This window comes from Primulina eburnea, chromosome 18 (genome assembly GCF_022965805.1).
Source record: "Primulina eburnea isolate SZY01 chromosome 18, ASM2296580v1, whole genome shotgun sequence".
Classification (NCBI taxonomy): domain Eukaryota; kingdom Viridiplantae; phylum Streptophyta; class Magnoliopsida; order Lamiales; family Gesneriaceae; genus Primulina; species Primulina eburnea.
The window spans coordinates 7,122,587-7,146,740 of record NC_133118.1 but is presented as its reverse complement, the minus strand read 5'-3'; the positions used below and the strand labels follow the sequence as shown (position 1 = coordinate 7,146,740).

General features: G+C 37.2%; 1 protein-coding gene across 10 annotated transcripts in view; it reads right to left on the bottom strand.

The window, feature by feature from the left end:
• Nucleotides 1-24,154, bottom strand: part of LOC140819379 (protein DA1-like) — a 38,925-nt gene extending 14,771 nt beyond the window's left edge. For 8 of the 10 annotated variants that reach the window (XR_012115214.1, XR_012115213.1, XR_012115215.1 and 5 more), the window contains exons 1-6: nt 23,865-24,153; nt 23,440-23,606; nt 23,216-23,334; nt 22,911-22,992; nt 12,911-13,088; nt 1,287-1,407 (exon numbers count right to left, since the gene is read on the bottom strand). Coding sequence is in view for 3 of the 10 variants with exons in the window: in XM_073179453.1 (XP_073035554.1) it covers nt 1,287-1,407; nt 12,911-13,088; nt 22,911-22,992; nt 23,216-23,326 (492 nt within the window). In the remaining 7 variants the exon portion in view is untranslated. Of the gene's footprint in view, nt 1-1,286; nt 1,408-12,910; nt 13,089-22,910; nt 22,993-23,215; nt 23,337-23,439; nt 23,607-23,864 lie in introns of all 10 variants that reach the window. The other 2 variants (XM_073179454.1, XM_073179455.1) reach the window with 2 other exon arrangements.

Below are 24,154 nucleotides of genomic sequence, written 5' to 3'. Positions count from 1 at the left end.
TCACGTAGAAAAAAATTCCATCAAATTTGGAACAACTACTTTGACATAAAAACAAATCTAACAAAGGACTGAAAGGAATCTCTAATTAAATCATAGTCGTTGATGAATGCAAAAATTATAAGTCCCCAGCCACTGTAGAAATCAGAAGTTGTACCTCATTTTTGGATTTTCCTCATGGAATTTTTATCGAGGTGAATGTAATTGCGTATTTAGAACAGCCTCAAAGTAAATTTTACTTGGGCTTATTATTCACTTCAAAGCTCCTAGAATTTCTAAAACAGAAAATGAAACTACAAAATACAAATCAAATTCACAAGGTCTTAAAAAATGTGTTGCAAGTTCAAACATGAGTAATATTTGGAATCTGGTTTATTGCAATAGCAGAGTCACTTTCTGATTCACAGTATAAAACATAAGTAGTGCCTTTTATTACATTTAAGTAAAGAATTTAAATAGCATTCCTCCAACAAAATGGCAGTTTTTGTGTAAGTTAGAAACTACAGTCATTTTGCTGAAGTTGCTATTAAAATTAAATTTTGTTCGGTTCCAATGTTTCAATATTTTATCCATAATATTTGCTAAAACAGGTAGCTACCCTCTCGGATCATACTTTGTTGAGTTGAGCCAAACTAAATATATTGTTCCTTGCATCAAACAAAAGCATAAAATGAGTATTGACAATTTTCTCCCTGAAATGATATCAATAGTAGCAACGGAATTTGTTTGTTTTACAGAAGGAAATAGGTCGCTGCCATTAAAATATTCTTTACTATCAGTATAATTTACAACTTGAGAATATCATTAGACTGATTAGGCTGGACATCAAATTTGATTCAAACAGGTATTTGTTAAAGTAAAATCATCATTCTATTCATCAAAACCTGCTCTTACCTGGACCGTGACGACCATACCCTTAATATTGCTTTTTAGTTATATCATTAATCCTTAGAGAGGTTAAAATAAAAAAAGAAGCAAGCCATGGAACTCTACCACATCTTGCTATCATCCACACAATATTTTTAGCATACAGAAACAATTAATCATCTGCTGGAGAGTTAAATTGGTAAAGTCATTCTAAAATCATTCATTGTAAACAAGGTGCCAGCAAACATGCAGCGTGAGTCAGCACCAAAAGTTAAAAATCATCACATGAAAATTTTCATATACGAAGTTCAGGTTGCAAAAGCATACAACATACATTACAATCTCTTGAATACTGATACCATGAATATAAATAAAGGATAAGCTACCAGAACAAGTACTTTGAATGATGAGGTTTATTGTACCTCAAAATCATATATTGGTTGGTTGCAACCATGGCATCTGAAACATTCTGGGTGCCACATTGCACTCAAACGACTCAAAAATCTTCCATGGCCAATCTCTGTGTTACAACCAGCACAATTCCTACAATAGAAAGCAAACCAAAAAAATTATGCATCGGATTGTATACGAGTGAAATTGATTAAGACTATCCCGCAAATAAAGGTTAACATCGACCCCCAGGGTTCCTCAAATTAGGAATCATCTCTACCATCATAAGAAAAGTGTTGTACATATACCTGATTGAAGTCATAATTAACAACATTTATTTACTATTCACCAGCACAAGCCAAAGTAGATGAGAAATCTTGAATGCCAAACATGTGCATACAGAAGCAATATGTGGCAAGATGTTATGCGAATTTTTAACAAGGCACACAACAACATTTAATAATAAAATAGGTTTGCTTAACAAATAAACCATAGCCATCAAAGTGGACATAAAAAACTAACTTGAAACTTGTGAGCGTATTATAATGGAATATGACAACATATCGAAAAATGGTCAACTCGAAGAAATTCAATGAATATAAGCTCTGAACTGTGAAGATATTCATAAGATGGAATTTTATTTCTTACTTGCAAAGAGAATTGTACAAACGTTTATACAGCTAGAATGACAACAACTAGAAAAGGAAAAGATAGCTACAAATCAAAAGATAATAAACAGCAAATTTAGTTTTGGTAAGTTGATCAAATTAACTCCTAAATATCAGTGTGTAAATCTCGCAGATCTTCAAGGATTTCCACATTCCCCCTCAAGCTAGGTTGTAGATGTTGAGCAGTTCTAGCTTAGACTTTAGTTCCTCAAGTTGATTCCTAGGCACTGCTTTTGTCAAGATGTCTGCAGTTTGATGACTTGTTGGACGTGGCGTAAGTGAGACGATGCTTGCTTCAAGTTTTTCTTTTACAAAGTGTCTGTCAATCTCCACATGTTTAGTTCGATCATGACATACTGGATTTTTTGCTATGCTGATGATAGACTGGTTATAATATAACAATTTTATAGACCCTGACATGTGTATGCTCAGTTCATTCAGCAATCGTTTTAGCCATATTCCCTCACATATGCCTTTTGATAAAGCTCTAAATTCAGCTTTATCACTACTCTGTGACACTACCGGTTGCTTCTTGCTACCCAAAGTAACCAAATTTCCCCAAACATAAGTGCAATACCCAAGTAGATCTTCTATTTTCTATAGATCCAGCACAATCAGCACCAGCAAATTCCTTTTGAAGAATAAACCTTGACCGAGTGCATTTTTTAAATACAATAGGATTCTATACACTGCCTCATGTATTCTTTAGTTGGTTTATTCATGTACTGGCTTACAACATTGACAACGGAAATAATGTTTGGTCTAATTTGTGAAAGGTAGACGAGTTTTCCAACCAATATTTAATACATTCCTTGGTCAACATACAAATTTCTTCTTTAGTTCTTAGTTTTGAATTTTGATCCATAGGTGTGTCAGTTGGTTTACATCCAAGCATCCCAATCTCCTTCAATAGATCCATTACATATTTATGTTGTGGAACTAAGATTCCCTTATTCGATCTAGCCACCTCCATGCCCAAAAAGTACCTAAGGTTTTCCAAGTCTTTAATTTCAAATTATTTGGCTAGAAAGTTTTTGAGTTTTTTGAGTTCTACGAAATCATCTACAGTTAGAATTATATCATCGACATAGACAATAACGTTTCCTTATTCGATCTAGCCACCTCCATACCCAAAAAGTACCTAAGGTTTCCCAAGTCTTTAATTTCAAATTATTTGGCTAGAAAGTTTTTGAGTTTTTTGAGTTCTACGACATCATCTACAGTTAGAATTATATCATCGACATAGACAATAAGGATTGCCCTTTGATTGGAGGCGGACTGTTTGACAAACATGGTATGATCATCTGAAGTTTGACTATACCCGAATTGCTTCACAACTTTTGTAAATCTGTCAAACCAAGTCTTCGGTGATTGTTTAAGACCATACAAAGATTTCCTGAGTTAACAAACAATGTTTGGATTTGTGAGATCATCAAATCCAGGAGGTATCACTATGTATACTTTCTCCTCTAGATCACCATTTAGAAAAAGCCTCCTTTACATCTTGTTGATGCAATGCCAGTCAAGATTTAAGGCACGAGATAACAACAGACATGATAGAGTTAAGTTTTGCAAATGGTGCGAATGTTTCCTAGGAGTCTATGCCATAAGTGTTATGATCATCATAAATACACTCCAATTGGATTAACAGAAAATATGCTCTATTATTCCACTGAAAATAACAAACACTCTGTTACAACCAACCTCTCACACTAACAAATTGTTAGTGACTCACTCACTGTATAATAACTGAAGGCCTCCTCTACCCAACCCCGCTTCTCATTTTATACTTGTGTCTCATGTGTCTTTCCCCTCCCTTTCCTAACGTACACGTTTACAATCTTGGGCCTAGGCTTGTCTCTTAAGCTGTTGGGCTTGATAATTTTGAAGTAACTGGGCTCAATAAGTTTGGGCCCATAACATGCCCAGCCTCTTCAAGAATCGCCTTGTCCTGAAGGCAAAATCCCGGAAATTGTGATGTGAAATCTTCCTTGTCTTCCCACTTTGCATCTTCATCCGTTCTTCCTTTCCACGGCACCAGTAACTGTTGGCATGACTTCCCTTTCACTCGCTTAGTTCTTTCAGCCAGAACTCCTTCAGGTTCAAAGGTGAGAAACAAATCGGTGTCCGCTTCTCTAGGCAACTTAACTTCATTCGGGTCTTGACCCACTGCTCTTTTTAGACATGACACATGAAACACTGAATGTATCTTGGACCCCCGGGTAGTTTCAGACGATATGCCACATGTCCCACTTTCTTCAACACCCGACAAGGCCCATAGTACCTAGCTGCCAACTTCTGGAACACCTTTGTACAAACAGAATTTTCGTGGTGCGGTCGTAGCATCAGGTATACCACATCGCCTTCTTGATAATGGGTCTCCCTACGGTTTTTGTTAGCGTACTTGGTCATCCGTTGTTGAGCCCACTCTAGATTATATTTGAGCTGCCTTAGAAGTTCATCACTGTCCACCAAGGCTTCTGAGACCGCTGATACCTTGGTTTCCCCAGGTAAAAACTTAATTAAAGTAGGAGGTCTTCGTCCATACACCACTTCAAATGGGGTCATTCCAGCAGCTGTCTGATAGGAAGTATTGTACCAATACTCCGCCCAATGCACCCACTGTGACCAGTCCTTTGGTTGTTCAGAGCAGAAGCAGCATAGGTACGTCTCGACACATTTGTTCAAAGCTTCACTTTGCCCATCTGTCTCAGGATGGTAGGCCGTGCTCATTTTGACGTGAGTCCCCTGTAGCTTAAACAGCTCAGACCAAAATAAACTCATGAATACCGCATCTCTGCCACTGAGGATGGTCTTTGGAACCCCATGCAATTTGATCACATTGCGTGCGAAAATTTTCGCTACTGAACAGGCAGTGTATGGGTGTTTAAGAATTAGAAAATGTCCATACTTAGATAGCCTGTCAATCATCACTAAGATCACTTCAAAACCCTTTGATTTCGCCAGTCCCGTAATAAAATCCATAGCCAAATCTTCCCAAATTGCTTCTGAAATTTCCAAGGGTTGTAGCAGTCCAGCCGGAGTAGCAGCCTCATACTTCTGTTTTTTACATACTCCGCATTCGGACACAAACTTATAGACATCCTTCTTTATCCCTGGCCAAAAGAAATTATTTGCGATTCTTTTATACATTCTAAAGGCTCCCGAGTGTCACTCAATAGGAGTGGCATGGAATTCCATGAGTAACTTAGAAACCCACTGTGATGTCCGAGGAACAACTAATCTTCCTTTAAAAAGAAAACACCCATTAACCAAGGAGTAGTGTTTGTTACTGTCTTGGGCCATGCTCACTCTTTCTATGATCTGTTTAAAAACTGGGTCATTTTTCACAGCTTCTCGAATCTCTTGTACTCCTATCCATTCTGCTTTTGTTAAAGCATTCAATTCTCCAATGTCCTCTCTTCTCGATAAAGCATCTGCTGCTCCATTGTCCGCCCCAGCTCTATGCTTTATTTCAAACTTATAACCCAGTAATTTGGCCAACCAATATTGTTGATCCGGCGTGGTTATACGTTGCTGCAACAAGTTCCTCAAAGGTTTGTGATTAGTCACCACTAGGAACTTTCGTCCCAGTAGATAGTGACGCCAATTTTGGACCGTCAAAGAGTCGTGCCATTAACTCCCTCTTGTATATAGACTTGGATAACGCTCGATCTGCCAAAGCCTTACTATAAAAAGCGATAGGCTTGCCCTCCTGGGCCAACACAGCCCCTATCCCCACCCTTGAAGTGTCGCATTCTATCACAAATTCTTTAGATAAATCGGGCATCCTCAGTACTGGGGCAATCACAACAGCTTGTTTGAGCAGCTCAAAAGCTCCTTGGGCTTTCTCATTCCACCCAAAATTATTCTTCTTTAGCTACTCAGTGAGTGGCCTCGCAATCCTAGCGTAGTCTTTAATGAATTTCCGGTAATATCCTGTTAATCCCAAAAACCCCCTCAACCCCTTTGTGCTCTGCAGCTGCAGCCAATGTACCACAATATCAACCTTATTAGCATCCACTTCTACCCCCTGAGCCATGATTATATGCCCTAGATACTCAACCCAAACTAGCATTTTTTTTGTTCAGAACCAGCTGGTGTTGCTGGAACAACTCCAACACTACTTCCACATGTTGCACATTTTCCTCCCAACTCTTACTGTAAATCAAAACATCATCAAAGAAAACTAATACAAATTTTTGCAAGTAAAGGCGAAATACATCATTCACGGTTGCTTGGAACGTGGCTGGAGCATTTTTAAGCCAAAGGACATGACCAAAAACTCGCAGTGGCCTTCATGTGTCCTGAACGCTGTTTTATGTACATCGGCAGCTTGAACTCGAATCTTGTGGTATCCAGATTTGAGGTCCAGCTTGGTAAAATGCATCGCTCCATGTAGTTCATCAAATAACTACTCCACCATAAGAATTGGATACTTGTCAGCAATGGTAATGTCATTCAATGCTCGGTAGTTAATGCAAAATCGCAACTTCCGTCTTTTTCTTTTACTAGTATAACCGGACTTGATTAGGGATTGATGGACTGTTGCTGAGTTGTATCACTCCTGATGTAAGCATCTCTCTCATCATCCGTTCAATTTCATCCTTCTAATGATGAGCGTATCGATAAGGTCTTACCGATACCGGCCCACAACCCTCTTTTATACATATAGCATGATCTTGTCGCCTACTAGGGGGTAATTCACTAGGTTCTCGGAATATCCCCTCGTAGTTGGCAAGAATGTTGTTCATTGCTTCGTCACCTTCCTTCTTGTCTACCCCAACCTCTTCTCCCCACTCCGTTTGATTAATACTGCTCCGCAGAATTCAACCTCAATCACTTTGGCGATCCCCTTGAATGATACTACGGATCTACGAAGGGATGGATCCCCTTTTAAGACTACCGTTTGATCACGCCAGTTAAATCACATCTCCATTTTATTCCAATTCAGCAGGACATCATCCAATGTACGAAGCCAATCAACTCCCAAAATAAGATCAATACCCCTTAATTCGAACAAATATCCTTCAATATGAATTTGACACTGCCACATATCCACCTCCAACTCCTGCACACCCCTTGACATGACACCCGACACCCATCCCCAAGAAACACCCCAAAAAACACGTTCTCGTCAAATACGAGCCCTAACTCTGCAATTAATTTTTTTGAGACGAAGTCGTGGCTTGCGTTGCTGTCCACCATTGCTACCACCTCCCGCCCATCTACCTTCGCCTCATTTTCAATGTTTGTGGATAGTTTATGCCATTAACTTTAATACAACGGTAACTCTGGAGTGTTGTATTCCACGTTGGGTTCCCCTCTCTCCCTTGTTTCTCGCATCGCCTCCTCCATTTTTTCCTCTAACCCGACCTGTTCCCACTCAGCGTCTTCTCCTTCCTCCTCCGCTAGATACGTCTCTCAAACTCTTGTTGGCACATCGGGTGGTAGGGTTCTCCACATTTAAAGTACAATCCCTTTTCTCGCATGTGCAGGAATTTTTGATGAGATACAATCTTGCTATCACGATTTTTTTGATGTCGTGTCCTCGTCACCCTTCCACCCCGATCTCCTCCACCACTTCCTCCCGATGGACCCCGAGACCTACCACCGTAAGATTGCGGTTTAAGTAAGTGGATTTTGCATCCTTTGCTCTCATGGGCTCACTGTCCCCATACTAATATTGGGTTGTGGGTAATTTTTGTTACGGTCCCTATCATGCACTGGGGCTTGATTGGCCCAGCCCGCATTAGTTACCGATTTTTGTTCATACCCCAGGCCCGATCCCACTTTATTTCTTCCCCTATCCACTGTCGTCCCATACAATTCCCTCTTCAGCCCCCTTGCTAACATCATTGCGCGATCCACTGTTCGGGGTGCGTGTACAATCATCCCCCGCTGTATCTCCTCTCGCAACCTGCTCATGAAGTAGCCCAAACATTGATCCTCCTAGACATCACCCAGCTGCGCAACCAACATCTCAAAGCGCTCGATGTAAGCGTCTACCGACTGCTGGCCTTGGTTGAGCAATGCCATTTGTTCAAAAAGATTGGCATCATATCAACTTTAGTGTTTGATCAGTTCCTCCGCAAATCTGTCCCAATCCATGTTCAGGATCCTTACCTTCATCCAACGGAACCAATGCACCGTGGTACCATGCATACAAATGTATGCCAATTTGAGCCTACATTTCAGTGGTGTATCATGGACTTCGAAGTACTGCTCCATCCTCCCCAACCATCCCAACGTGTCATCTCCTTCAAATCCAGTTAATTCAATTTTTTTTAATGTTATTCCCACTTCCTCAGCGACTTCTTCCCATCCCCCTCCTTGGCACGCCACGCTCTCATCCCGCCCGTATATCTCACTTCCTACCCCTTGTTGCCCTCCACCTTCATTGCTCATAACAGCCGCTCCTCCTTGTGCTCATATGTTCCATCATCTCCCTCGGGCTTAGTAATCCCTCCACAGCATTGTCGATTTTATCCAATCTTCCGTGCACTTGCGACATGTTGTCGTGCACCCCCATCAACGCCTTTTCCATGCTCTCCATCTTGGCTTCTGAACGAGTGCTAGCCATGGTATTCCTTGGCTCTTTCGGATCCGACAGGTCGGACCAATGTTATGATCCTCAGAAATACACTCTGATTGGATTAACAGAAAATATGATACATTATTCCACTGAAAATAACAAACACTCTGTTACAACCAACCTCTCACACTAACAGATTGTTAGTGACTCACTTACTGTATAATAATTGAATGCCTCCTCTACCCAACCCCTCCTCGATTTATACTTCTTTCTCGCGTGTCATTCCCCTCCCTTTCCTAACGTACGTTTACGATCTTGGGCAGAGGCTTGTCTATCTCTTCAGCTGTTGGACTTGATAATTTTGAAGTAACAGGGCTCAATAAGTTTGGGCCCATAACAATATGATTGAGTGGATCATTTTGCAACAAGTCGTGCTTTGAGCCTGTTAACACTGTCATCAACATTCTGCTTAATTGTAAAAGTCCAATTTGCAACCCACTGGTTGTTTTCCAGCTGGTAATTTTGATATTTCCAAAGTACCAGCCTTTTCCAATGCTCGATTTCCTCCCAAACAGCAGCTTTCCACTCTGGTTTCTTAAGAGCTTCATGAATAGACTTTGGAATCTGTATGCTTTAAAGATTACTAACAAATGCATAATATTTTGGTGATAAAGCATTGAATGAGACAAACTTTTGAATAGGATGATCAGTGCATGACTCTTCCCTTGTCTTAAAGCAATAGGTTCACCATCATCTAGTTGCATTGATAGGAAGAGAACTGGGACTAGTGTTACCTGGTGAATTGATTCAGGAGTTGGATTGGATTCATGGCAATGATTCAATGTCTCAAGTTCCTTTTCTTCATGATTTCATTTTCTCCTCGAATAGACTCGAAGCTCAGCAGTTGGTTCAGGCTGCAAAGAGCCACTACGTGCTGGTCGATGACTTGAAATTGGTTGAGATGATTCAGACTGGTCAGTAGAGTTTTGGACTGGATTTAGGTATGACTCTATAGTATTTTGTATGAATGTACCAGTGTCAAAGATTGAAGTTCTAGTGAGGCAGTTTCATTAGAAATTTCTGACTTGTATAGTAAGGTTGTTCTTCAAAGAATGATACATACATAGAGTTGTAGAACTTTTGAGTGACATGTGAATAACACTGATACCCTTTTGGTGAGATGAGTACTTAACAGCTTTTGGGTCAAGTTTATTCCTAAGATGATCATGACTATGAAGTTTGAAGTCCAAGAAAGCATCCTATTTATAAGATAGGTGGCTGAAAGGAATGCTTCACCCCTTAGGAACATGAGTTGAAGACATCAAAGATCGAGCAACTTCAAGAATGTCCCTATTTTTTCGTTCTATAATCTCATTTTGTTGAGGTGTATCAACAAAAACTCAAATGGATAATCTCTTGGTTTTCCAGATATTTACCCAAATTTGTTTCAAAATACTCTTTTGCATTATTAGTCTTTATCACCCATATTTTAGTTTCAAATTGAGTTTGAACCATAACATTGAATTTTTTTGGAATAATGTTCCCATTTCAGATTTTGATTTCATAAGGAACAACCATGTGGCACTAGGTGGCCATCCACAAATGACACAAACCATCTAGTTCCTATCACATTTTTTTGTTTTGGATGGCCCACAAGTTGTTATGGATCATTGAAAAAGGCGTGGAAGCTTTATATAGTGTACGGTGATAAGAAGTACGAGAGTGTTTAGAATATTGACACGCCTCACAGCGAAACAATTGAGAAATTTTATTGCTAAACAAGGATGGAAACAGTCTTCGTGGGTACAAGAAATTAGGGTGACCTAGAAGATAGTGTCACAACATAACTTTACTATCTTTATCATTATTTTCACAAGAAGCTGAACCTTTTGAATGAACATACACAACATTAAAATCCTGGCTTCTAACAGAATCTTCATTCTTGAGAAGAATAGGTCCATAGCACATCTTAGCATTGCCAATTGTCCACCCAGAATCCAAATCCTGAATTCACAAATATTTGAGAAAAATTTAGCAACACATTTATGTTCTTGAGTAAATTTTCTGACTGACAAGAGATCGTAATCAAGATTTTGCACATAGAGGACCAAGGATAAAGATATATTCTCATAAATAATTACGGAACCTCTTCATGCCACCTTAGACAAGGATCCATTAGTAATTTCATAGATAGTACTTGTGGAAAAGAGTAGCATCTCCGGTCATATGATCAGTTGCTCCCGAGTCCACTATCCATAGGCTGTGTTTCTTTGAATTTACAGCGAGAGCACTTAAGAAATTAGCTTTTTGTGTCACAGTTCCTGTCCCCACTACGTTATTATTCTGCAGTGAGAAATTGTTTTGCAATAACTCGAGTTGCTCCTAGCTGAATAAGCTGGAATCTGATGTGGACAACTCTTCATTGACTGAGGCATTACTGCATCGGCTCTCCTTCTCTTGGGTTGAACGTGTAGGCTTCCAATTTATTGGTTTTCCATTAATTTTCCAGCAAGTGTGTAACGCCCCAGATTCGACGACTGTCCTCACTGTACCAAGACGAGTCTTTCCAGCGTGCTTATGTCCTCACTCACACGCACCCTGGAAACTTCCCAGGAGGTCACCCATCCCAAAATTTCCCCAAGTCAAGCACGCTTAACTTTGGAGTTCTTATGTGATGAGCTACCGAAAAGAAGATGCACCTTCGTGATATGAGTAGTACCAATCAAATCTTTTTAAGCCCTCTTCAACTGTTCAGTCCATTACATTGCACAGTCTCGGAATCCCTCTCATTCCCATGTGGGTCGGTTCATTCATGTTCCCTCCACCTAGAAGCCTGCCAGGAGCCGCTCATTGTCCGTGCAACTGATGGCACCGGCGATCACCCCCCGCCCTCTTCGGCCCCGGGCCTCACATGCCCACCAGCTTCCGCTTGGTTCGTCCCCGAACCACACCGTACTAAGAGAACCTGGCTCTGATACCACTTGTAACGCCCCAGATTCGACGACTATCCTCACTGTACCAAGACGAGTCTTTCCAGCATGCTTATGTCCTCACTCACACGCACCCTGGGAAACTTCCCAGGAGGTCACCCATCCCAAAATTTCCCCAAGTCAAGCACGCTTAACTTTAAAGTTCTTATGTGATGAGCTACCGAAAAGAAGATGCACCTTCGTGATATGAGTAGTACCAATCAAATCTTTTTAAGCCCTCTTCAACTGTTCAGTCCATTACATTGCACAATCTCGGAATCCCTCTCATTCCCATGTGGGTCGGTTCATTCATGTTCCCTCCACCTAGAAGCCTGCCAGGAGCCGCTCATTGTCCGTGCAACTGATGGCACCGGCGATCACCCCCCGCCCTCTTCGGCCCCGGGCCTCACAAAGTGTCTAAGTTGTGAGTAGGCTTCTTGCATTTTTCACACCATAACTTCCCTTTTCTTTGTCCACTGTCACTATCGACTTGTTGAGTGCCTCGTGCTGCCAAAGCTGAGTTCTCTGTAGAATAGTTGGTTGTTTGTTCCTCCGTTATCACCTTTTTCCTGTTTTATTCTCTGCGGACTTCAGAGAACACTTCTCGAATATTCAGAATTGGTTTCATCCCTGATATTCTCCCTTGAACTTCATCTAGGTTCATGTTAAGGCCAATTAAACTCGAATATTCTTTTCCTTTCAACAATTTCACGAAATTTCTTTGCATCATCCGGACAGCCCCACTGGTTCTCTTCAAACACATCCAACCGTTGCCAGTGGCGTGTGAGTATATGGTAGTATTGACTGATAGTTTGGTTTCTATTTCGAAGATCTTAGATATGTTTTCCTTACCAGAGCAAAATTCCTTGGCAGCATCCCATATTTCATGGGTTGTGCTGTAGAGAAGGAAATTTTCGCCGATCTCCTTTGTCAATGAGTTGACAAGGAAAGACATCACCATATTTTTTCCTATCTTCCAGGTTTTGCACTTCGAGTCATCAGTTTTTGGAACAGAGATTTTTCCGATAAGATAATCATCCAAACCTTTGCTGCAAATGTACATTATCACAGATTGTGACCACTGAAGGTAGTTTTGCCCATTCATTTGTGTCATGTGACAGGATGTGAACCACTTTCCACAACTATGGGGTGGTTGGGAGTTCAATGCTCGTGAGGCCCCTTTCATCAGAGTCCGAAGCCATTCCGTATTTGGTCATTGGAATTATATCACAGGTTTACAACCCTCTATGATACCATGAAGAAATTCATAAGATGGAATTCTATTTCTTACTCGCAAAGAGAATTGTACAAACATTTATACCACTAGAATAACAACTAGAGAAGGAAAAGATAGCTACGAATCAAAAGATAATAATCAGAAAATTTAATTTTAGTAAGTATATCAAATTAGTCCCTAAATATCAGTGAGTAAATCTCGTAGATCTTCAAGGATTTCCACAAACTGCAATGTCAACAACCTATACCTGAAGCTAGTAGAATACGGGACAGATATAGGTTGATAAATATTTTCATTTCCATGTCCATATCCATTTGTCGCATCACTGTCGTTTCTACTCTGTCGCTGCTGTGGAGGCTGAACATTCAAGCTCTCTTGAAAAGCCCTAGCAAGTTGTTCATCTTCTTCCAATTGTGGTTCACTATCTATGCCACATTAGATATACAGAATATAACTTTTAGTGTGCGGGTATATACAATATAAAAAAATACATGCAAACAAAAAAATACTTAGATAGCGCCCAGAAGGTACAGAAAGGTACTTTCCGAACACAAGCATTGGACTCAAGGTCAGAAACATACGGAGTTCCAATCTCCCATTAATCATAGTGTAAAGCCCAAAATCAGTACACGCAAACCATTGCATTTATTAAATGGTTAAATTATTTATTTAATTTTTAAAATGATTTTTAACCATGCACGATTTATGATTTGCATTACTTTAAATTATTACATGTTATTTGATGCACGTTAAAATGTTTTCTTGAGATTTATGTTTCAGGAGAATAATCGATGCGGGATCGAGAAAAGAGACCGGTGACGATTTAGGCGATTCTTGAAATGTAGTATTTTATTTCAAGTCAAGAAAATTTTTATTTTAAGTGATATTGGAATTTTAAGCATTTTAAAGCCTAATTTAATTTATTAGATGATTTTGAGATTTTAAACTTTTCAAATACTATTTTGAATATTGAGAACTTTTAATCTTGTAATTGGCACTCAGTTATTATTATTAAATCTTTGAGTGAGAGTAAATAATTAGATTAATATTATCTTTTATTATTAATTAACTACTTAAACACTTGTTTAGCCCCTTGATTACCATCTAATCTAAAACCACACACGCACGTGTGATACAGTTATACACACGCACGACCAGTTACGCACACACATTACATTCATTTTTTTTTTTGGAAAAGAAACCTAGGGTTCTTGAGCTCTAGCAGCAGCCACCACTCTCCCTTGCGAAATTTCCGGAGATTTACGTTGGTTTTCGAGCAAAAATCATGTAGCATCGTCATCCGGTCATCTCCCGCGATCTACCGCATCGGTATTCGTCACCTTCGAGCGTTTAATCATCAGGACATTTATATTCTTTTATTTTTGCATCGATCTTGTCGTAGTAAATATTTTGATGCGTATTGTATGCAAAATCCATGTATGCTGTGCAAAAGTTTGAGCAAAATGTTTAGAAACGATTTTGGATCAAAATTTTAGATCTCAAAACCGAATCTGCTGTCATTTCGAGTACTGTGAATTTTTGGTCGACTTTCTGGAAAAACTTTCAACACATAAAACGTGGTACTCTTCGATACTTTCGATTTGACAGTAAATTCGTAATTTTTGGACAAGAAACGAGTGAGTTATGATCATTCTCGTGTGACTGCTCAAACTGTGAGGTTTTGAAAAATGTTCTTCATGTTTCTTGAGTTATTTGATTGCAAGCTTCGTTGGGAATCGCCGAGTGGTCATTGCTGCGTTTAGGTGTGTCGAGTGGGTGATCATACGGTTTTTCTCGGTGCGTCGTTTCGAGTCAGTAAGGGTGAGGATGCATTAGGAGTCATAGGGATGCAAATGGGTAGAAGATGACATTTTGGGGTTTGGTTCACCCACGGCTAGCGCCGTAGCGCTGCATTTGAAGCGCCGCAGCGCTGCTGGCTCGTGCAGAGCAGCACTGCAGCGCTGAAGGGTAGCGCGTAGGCGCTAGACAGGCGCTGCAGCGCTGGTTCTGGTATTTTCGGGGTTCGGGTTTAGGTGTTATTGCTTCCTTTGGGTACTAGTAGGTCGTTATGTACAAGCTTCGTGGGGGTTAGATTAGACTTAACGAGGTTTGAATAGGGAACGTTGAACTATGGTTTAGGCGAGGTCTGTGTCTTCCATTGCTTGGGAAATTTCATACTTCATGTCAAGATTGTTTCGTGGTTCGAGTCGTGGTTTAGTATGTTGATTAAACGTGGTCAAGTCCCGAGTGGTCTAGAAAGTCATAAATTATTACTTCGGTGATGAGTTTGTTCGGTACGGTTAAATTATGAAATTTAAGTTGTTATTTACAGTTTATACATGTTGAGTCTTTAGACTCACTAGACTTGATCGATGCAGGTGAGGACGAGTATGAGAAGACGAAAAGCGGGGATCAATGAGCTGGCTCGGACTGTGCGGTGGACTAACCCGAGGACCACCTTAGTTTTCAAGGATTTTATTTTTATGCATGATAAATTTGTTTACTCCGATCTTTTTAAACAAATTACTTTATGATGTTTCAAACAAGAACTTGTTGAAATTTGTTTACAATTTCAATTATTTGTTCAAGCATTTTAATTATTTGGCATTTTGAAAGAGACTTTTTTATTTAAAAATATTTTATTTTTTTCGCAAATTTTAAGTATGTTTAAAAGTACGGTACGTCTCACATAGTCTCTACCAAGTAAGAGATTCGAGAAAACCCAATTCTATTGTGAGGCTAGGAGTGGCATTTGGGTATCCGTACTCAGTACCCGACCCATCTGGTAGGCCCAATTTAAAAGAAATTATCATGGTTCTAAAATTATCTAGACGCTAATGGTGCGTGAGACCAGCGCCTAGGCGGGGGCTAGATGTCATCAGGCGGATTCCTCGGTGTTAACATAATAAGATGAATTTTGGTGTGTTATGGCAAACCAACAAATCGCATTTCTTGTTGTACTTGGTACTAGTATTTCACCCGTGCTATGCACGGAGTGTTATTTTATATAATTAATTATTAAAATTAGTAAGTATTAGTGTTTGAATAATTATTTAAATTTATTGATTTAATATAATAAATATATTTAAATTTTAAATATTATTATATCAAAAAAATTAATGTCATTTGAAAAAATACTTAAATGATGATAAAATATTTTGTCGTTAAATTAACTTATTATCTTGGTTATGTGGAGCTGCTATAAATAAAAAAATAGAAAAATATTTAATAAATCTTATATTTTTTTGTTTATTAAAATTTGAAAGAATAAATAAACATTTTTTTAAAAATTCAATTTTTTTTCATTTATTCTAAGAATAAATTTTGACTAAAAAAGTTAATATTTTTTGGACATGTTAAAAATATTTATATTAAATTTTTATTAAAATACATATTTTAAAGTTCTATTAAGATACATAACTATAATAACAACAAATTACCGACACTCTTTTAAATAAAAATTGAAATAAATAATATTATATAAAAACTTTTATATTTTATTTAGTGGGATAGAGAGCAGTAAACATAAATTGTATAAAAGTAACACACAAATTAAAATCATAATCGAAATTAAATAGAATGATATAATCAATGCAAATACTTAAATGTAGTTTATAACTTCAAAAAACATCAAATTTAAATTTGAATTTTAAAAAATAAATTGTTTTCAATTCACATTTAATTATTTATTTATTTCATATTTGTTTCAAATATTAATGCGGTACATGAATACATTAATAACGATATTTTTTTTATAACATATTATTTTGACAAAAAACTTTTCAGGTATGAAAAATACTTTGTTGTGTGTGTGTGCATGTGAACCATATTAAATAATGAAAATATAAATAATACTCTTAAATCAAAAAATAAAATGTATGAAAAAATAATAATAAAATTTTGATAAGGCATATTGGAGTATTGGACATAGCAAAATACTTTACTATACAGACATATATAAATAATTCAATATTTAAAAATATGCATTTAATAACCAAAAAACTTTAACTTGTTATACAAAATATCTTTTTTGTTTAATCAATAATACATGTATAGCTTATATAAAATAAATATAGATTAATAATTTTCTTGTTAATAATATGAAATTAGTTAGTCTAGTGTCGGTTTATAGGTTTACATATATTACTTTATATATAATACAATAAACTTCGAGTGAACTTAAAATTAGTTTTCAAGTGTTAGAAATTAAATAATTTTTATATATATACGACCATTTAATACGCATGCATGCAATAATTTGGTTGCACAAAATATTATTTAAATTAATGAATATGTTAATTAATTCATTCAACACGATGGGAGATCGTGGCAATTGAATGGTTACTACGGTTCATAATTAATTATGAAAATGAATAACTTTGGTCAAGGACGGAGATAGAAAATGAATATTGAGAGGTAAAAAAATGTTTTAAAAATTGCAGGGAACTAAAAACAAATATTTAGAAGGAGGTGAAAAAAATATAATTATTTCATATTTTTAATAAATGAAATTAAAAAATCGAGGGACGATTTTTGAAACATGTTTCGAATTTCCAGAATTCATATTTAAAATTTGAATAAAAATTTGAATTTGGTTTATAATTCCTATAATAGAATTTAATTTTTGGATTTGAAATTTGAAATTTAATTTAATTTGGTTTGTAATTCCTAGAAGTGATTCAATTTTCAAAGTGTTAAAATATTAATATACAGTTTTAATAATGAATAAATATATTTAATCATTTATTATAATAACAAATTTCAATTATTTCTCTTTTTAGAATGTCTATTTAGGCGGGAAATTACTTAAAATAGCAGACAACTCTGTTTTTATATATATATAGATAGGGCCAATAAAAAAATTATTTTTCATATTTTTAATTTGGGCTTTTAATTTGCCCAAAAAACTTTTCAAAAAAGAATGCAATTGCAGAGAGAATGCAGGGGCTGCTGATGTGAATCGATGAAAATTGTTTCATGGAACATTAGAGGGGGTGGTTCATCGACACGTAGAGGGTTGTTACGTGCGGTTCTTGTCAAAGAAAAACCAGATTTAATAGTATTGCAGGAAATTAAAAAAGAGGTGGTGGATAGGAGATTTATTGCAAGTATATGGAAGTCGAGGTTTGTGGAGTGGGTCACTTTACCGGCAGTTGGTCGGTCAGGAGGAATTCTGATTATGTGGGATCCAAGGGTCATTTCGGTTAAGGATAATTTGATTGGGGAGTTCTCGGTTTCAATTCATATTCAAAAGGATGCTCATAATGATTGGTGGTTTACAGCGGTCTATGGTCCATGTCAACCAAGATTAAGAAATATCTTCTGGGATGAACTGGCAGGGTCGAGGGTGCGGTGCTATGTGGGGATAGATGGTGTTTGGGGGGAGATTTTAACATTGTCAGATCATTACAAGAGAAAATTAATAGTTGTTCACAGACCTCAAGTATGTCCTGTTTTGATTCACTGATACAGGAACTAGAGTTGTGCGATCCACCCTTAATGAATGGAAAGTTCACATGGTCGAATTTTAGGGAATCACCCATATGTTGCATATTAGACAGATTCTTGTTCACGGTGGGATGGACTGAAATTTTTCCATATCATAGACAAACACTCTTGCCAAGAATCACCTCAGATCATTTCTCAGTGGTCTTTGATTTGGTAAAAAGTAAGTGGGGTCCGATGCCTTTCCGATTCGAAAATGTGTGGTTAAGGGATCCAGGCTTCAAAAAATTGGCCCAATCGTCGTGGAATAATGCGAGGTTTCAAGGATGGGAGGGATATACATTCATGATGAAACTCAAGGCAATGAAGGGTGACATTAAAAAATGGAATGAAGAGGTTTATGGGAGAGTGGAAATGAAATCATCAGAATTAACAAAAAAAAATCAGCAGATTAGACGATTTAGAGAGTGAGGGTCGGGGATCGGAAGAAGTAGTGAATGAAAGGAAAAAAACAAAACTGTTGCTTGAAGAGTTGGTACGTCGTAAGAATCAAATCTATTATCAAAAGAGCAAGGTCAAATGGATTACAAAGAGGGATCAAAACACGAATTTTTTTCACTCACTTCTAAATCAACGGAAGAGTAAGGCCACCATTGATAGATTGGAAAGAAATGATGGTTCAATAACAACAGATGAGGATGAAATTGTCTCCATTGTTTTAAGGTTCTTTAAGGACTTATACAGTTTGACAGACACGAGATGTTGGGGTATTGAAGGAGTGGAGTGGTGCCCCATTGAAGATGATTTAAGTCGAGAGTTAGAAAAGCAATTCACGGAAGAAGAGGTTAAGAAAGCAGTCTTTCAATGTGATGGAGGGAAGAGTTCGGGGGCAGATGGATTTACTTTGGCTTTTTTCAAGATTGTTGGGATATAGTCAAAAGAGATCTAATGAAGGTTTTTGATGAGTTCTTTCAAAGTGGGATCATAAATGGTGCGACTAATGAAACATATATTTGTTTGATACGAAAGAAAGTGGATTCGAATAAAGTGAAGGACTTTAGACCGATAAGCCTGACAACAAGTTTGTATAAGATCATAGCGAAAGTCCTAACAGCGAGAATTAAGACAGTGATAGCACATATCATATCTGAATCTCAGAATGCTTTCGTTGAAGGAAGACAAATCCTAGATTGTGGCCTCATAGCGAATGAATTGCTCGAAGAGGGGAGAAGAAAGAAAAAGAGGGGATGGGTTTTGAAGGTGGATTTCGAAAGGCTTATGACAATGTTAGTTGGGATTTTCTGGATTTTGTTCTCATGAATAAGGGGTTCGGCAGAAGATGGAGATCTTGGATTAAAGGTTGTGTATCGAATGTTTCTTTCTCTGTCATGATTAATGGGAGACCGAGAGGTAAATTCAGGGCGTTTAAAGGTCTTAGACAAGGAGACCCATTGTCTCCTTTCTTGTTCAATTTGGTAGTGGATGTGTTGGGGAGATTGATTAATAAAGGTAAGGAAAGGAATCTCATTAGGGGGATCGAGGTGAGTAGAAACAAGATAGAGATTTCTCACATTCAATTTGCTGACGACACACTGTTCTTTGTGCAGAATGAAGATCACATTAGGTTCCTGGTGCAAGTGGTGAGAGCGTTTTGTGATATGTCTGGATTAAAAATCAATTGGGAAAAAAGTGCTTTGTTGGGTATCCACCGTGATCAAGGAGAAATTGAAATGATAGCACAACAAGTGGGATGTGGTAAGGAGATGTGGCCTATTAAGTACTCGGGCGTGCCTTTGGGTTGCAATCCGTTACAAGCATCTTTTTGGGCTCCCGTTGTGGCTAGGATGTCGAAAAAATTGGCAAGTTGGGAGAAAGCCTTCTTGTCAAGAGGTGTAAGATTAACACTGATTTCGTCGGTGTTGAATTCTATTCCGATCTATTACATGTTTTTATTCAGGGTTCCTAAAGATATAGCAGATTCAATGGAAAAGATTTCGAGAAATTTTTTATGGGATGGAGCGGACGGAGATGTTCATAGCCACTTGGTCGCGTGGAACCATGTATGTAAACCGAAAGAAAAAGGGGCTTGGGTATTGGGAATATTATATTGAGAAACAAGGCATTGCTGGGAAAGTGGCGGTGGAGATTTTTTGAGGAAGGAGGAACATTGTGGAAAAGAATTATTGTCAGTAAATATAGGTTGCAAGAAAATGGATGGGATGCGGGGTTGGCAAGAAACGAAACGTTCAGATGCCCTTGGAAGTTTAATTCCCGATTATACCCGACTTTTAAGCTGAGAGTGTCAGTTAGGTTGAGAGGTGGTAACAAGGTCAGATTTTGGGAGGATATTTGGTGGGGGAATTCTTCTTTTAAAGATATTTTTCCAGCCTAGTTTCAGCTATCAACAGTTCACAATCTACCAATAGTTCATTTCGTCCAGTTTGATAATGTTACGTCTACCCATTCATGGAATTTCCATTTTAGAAGAGCTGTGAGAGAGGAGGAGATTTCTCAGTTATCTGAGTTATTAGGGGTTTTAGATTCCTTTAGGTTAGTTGAAGGGGTGGATGACTATCTAGAGTGGCGTGGGGATTCTTCGGGTAGTTTCTCTGTCAGATCCTTCTATGATTCCTTTTTTCCAGATACTTGCTTTCCAGTTTTTCCTCTTTTTAATGTTATTTGGAAAGTTCCGATCCCAAAAAAAATCCAAATATTTTATTGGACAGCAACTCTGGGTAAGCAACCAACCTCGGAGATGATTCAAAAAAGATGGCCGTCAATTGCCTTGTGCCCAAACTGGTGTGTACTATGCAAAAATGAAACAGAGACGCAGGATCATATGATCATCCACTGTTCATTCATAAACAAAATTGTGGGCTAGAGCTTTGCAAGAGCTTCGATTGGTTTGGGTCGTTCCTAAGTCAACAAGGGATTTATTCTATATGGATTTGGGACAGCTTACTGGTACCAGGGGAAGAATATTTTGGCAATCAGTGGTGCATTGCGTATGCTGGGCGGTGTGGTTGAAAAGAAATCGAAGAATTTTTGAAGACAAAGAAGAAACTTTGGAAAAATGCTGGGAAAAAATAAAGATCAATATTGCAATGTGGATTGGAACTCATCAAGATTTTAAGAATGTTTCGATTTTAGATTTGATGAGAGATTGATAATATGTGTGTCATTAAGAGAAATTTTATATCATGTACTTCTTGATGACAGTAGATTACTAATCCACTGATGTACCTTGTCTCAAGTTATTATTAATAAAATATTGTTTCTTACAAAAAAAATATATATTAATTCAATAAGCACATGTTTCAATTGTAACATTACATAATAAAAGATCAAACTAATATTATAAAGTTATACCCAAATAACAAAGTTACATAAATTAGATCATTTCAAATATCTAAATTATAAAATCCAAATCTTTAAAGAAAATCAAAGTCTTATGACCACTTTCTTCATTTTTATATTTATTTTTTTGCAACGTTCTTTCAAATTTTCGGCTAAAAGTATATTACTGCATGTAAATCCTTGTTGCCGTGCAATTTATCATGATATATCCAATGATATCACAATTCATAGTAAATATATTATCAACACAACAGAGATATAATCAGACTTAAGAAATAAATTAAAACTTGTAGTTCGTTAATAAAATCATATTCTAATATCACAAATTCAACATATCTAATAAATGGAAATGGCATAAATTGTTTACATATAAAAGAAGATGAAAGATTTTATATACATATAAAAAATGATAAAAATATTCTAATAATCGACATGGCATCTAATAATCGACATGGAAAGACTTTTTCCTCTATTTACAACCATTGCTAATAATTAGAAATGACTAGGTGCTACATACTTTAATGGCCAGGAATAATTAGTGTTTGGTTTTTATAAGTGTAAAATCCTTCCGCAAATGAAACATTAACTTGTGTAAAGGAGAAAATATCACTCAGGTGGTTGTAGAAAATGTGATTGCCTTACAAAAGTGTAAGCTGATGACTATCGAGTAAGATGCTGCACTAAGCAAGTAAGAAATTTAAATTTGAAAAAATCATGCATAACCATCCAATAAAATTGGAAAAAAATTGGCACAAATATTTCAAAACAAAGAATTAACTAATTGAAATTCAATAGTTGATTACTGGAGAAAAGTTGAGGGAGAACAAATTTTAAAAATAATTAAAAATTTACAGTTCCAATTAAAAGAAAATTATATAATGGCCACTTTATACAATATTTCAGTCTTCAGATTTGATCTTGTCACCAAGAATTCAAAACAAAGAATTAACTGATTATGCTTTATCCAGTCATCTTATGTTTACAATTACTCAAATGATCAATTATTTCAATCCACCACTCTTGCCATGCACACCTATATTGAAATCCCTTCCTCCCTAATAATTATAAATGATTAGGTGCAATATAGTCTAATGGCTAGGAAAAACTATTGTTTGGTTTTGTAAGTGTAAAATCCTTCCGCAATTGAAACATGAACTTATGTAAACCACGATTCTTGCCGAGGGAGAGAAAATCCCACTCAGGTGGTTGTAGAAAAAATGATTGCCTTACGAAAGTGTAAGCTAATGAATCTCGAGTAAGATGCTGCACTATGCAAGTAAGAAATTTGCATTGAAAAAACCACCCATTACCATCCAAAAAAATAGAAAAAAATGGCTTCATCTATGTTTCTTGGCGGGATCATCATGCATATCACAAGGCTCTTCATAGAACTATAGTTCATAGATTACCAATATATCACAAAATTAAGTTACTATAGAACTCACCAATAAAAGTTTTTGCTTTTTCTTCTTCTGAAAGAGAGAGCGCAATCGCATGGTCGATGTCTTCAATCTCCGACCATGAATCCTGTATTAAGATTCACAATGAAAATGTTTTTCTGTTAAAAAAATTGCCCAAAATTAGAGAAATTAAGCAAAATAAATAAAAATCCTAAAGCATTAACGGTACGACATGCCGCCAAGAGCACAATTAACTATATTTTATTTTGAGAAAGTTGTAAGTTCACTTTGATATCAGAGCATAATATGACATAGAGGCAGAAACATTAAGGAATCAAATTAAATCTTACAAAAGAAGTAGAGGGATCATTCTCCAGCGTATCAGTTCCATATCTCAAATCATAATGCCCCTCGGAAACTTTATGGTTCGAACCCTTCAAGATTTTACTAAGCCAACCCATTAGAAGAGCTGTGGTGGTCGCATGGTCAATAAACCTTTTCAGTATAGAGCAGAGAATGTTCTATATTTAAGCAAAATTCTCGTTGGACTATGAAAACGGTCTAGATTACACACCCTTCAGTTATTGTTGATGCAGGATCACTCGGTCATACACTCTTCTGTATTTAAATGGATAAAATGATTATATTTTAAGGATTCCCCGCTGAACTGAATGAGCATGTGGAGGATAAGAAGCTAACGTATCCAATCCAAGAAGTATTTGATTCATCCTAGAAGAACTCCTAGAATGTACAAGAACAAAAATCAGAACAAAACAAATTAACCAGCCAAAAAAATAAAACAAACAAACAAATCAGATTGTTTCTTATGTAAGCAAATACATAACACAACATGTAGCAGGTGAAATGGAGCTCTCTTTCCCTTGCCAATATAAGCTCGTGTCCTCTTTTCTTTGTCATCATTTTAAAAATATCAAAATTACAAGTTTAGTTTGAGCAGAGAAATATTTTGAGCCCAGAAATAAAATTAAAATTGCTTACATTTGCCCGGAAGGAATGCCAGTCCATTGGTTCAGGCGAGGAATTCCAACCGAGGAGCTTATTCAAAGAAGACCCTTTTGAATTGTTAGCTTCTTTAAAACAAAATCAGCAGCCAGTCGAACAATTTGAGGTTGCCAAACCGGCGATTTACCAAAAGAGAGGAATTTAGGTCAATAGACCTTGTCAAATTCCAATTTTAAAAAAAAAAAAAATTCCAAAACTATAGGTAGGAAGGGCTCAATTGAGCCACTTGTAGGTGAAAGTGGGTGAGTCCATTCAGATCAAAGCCC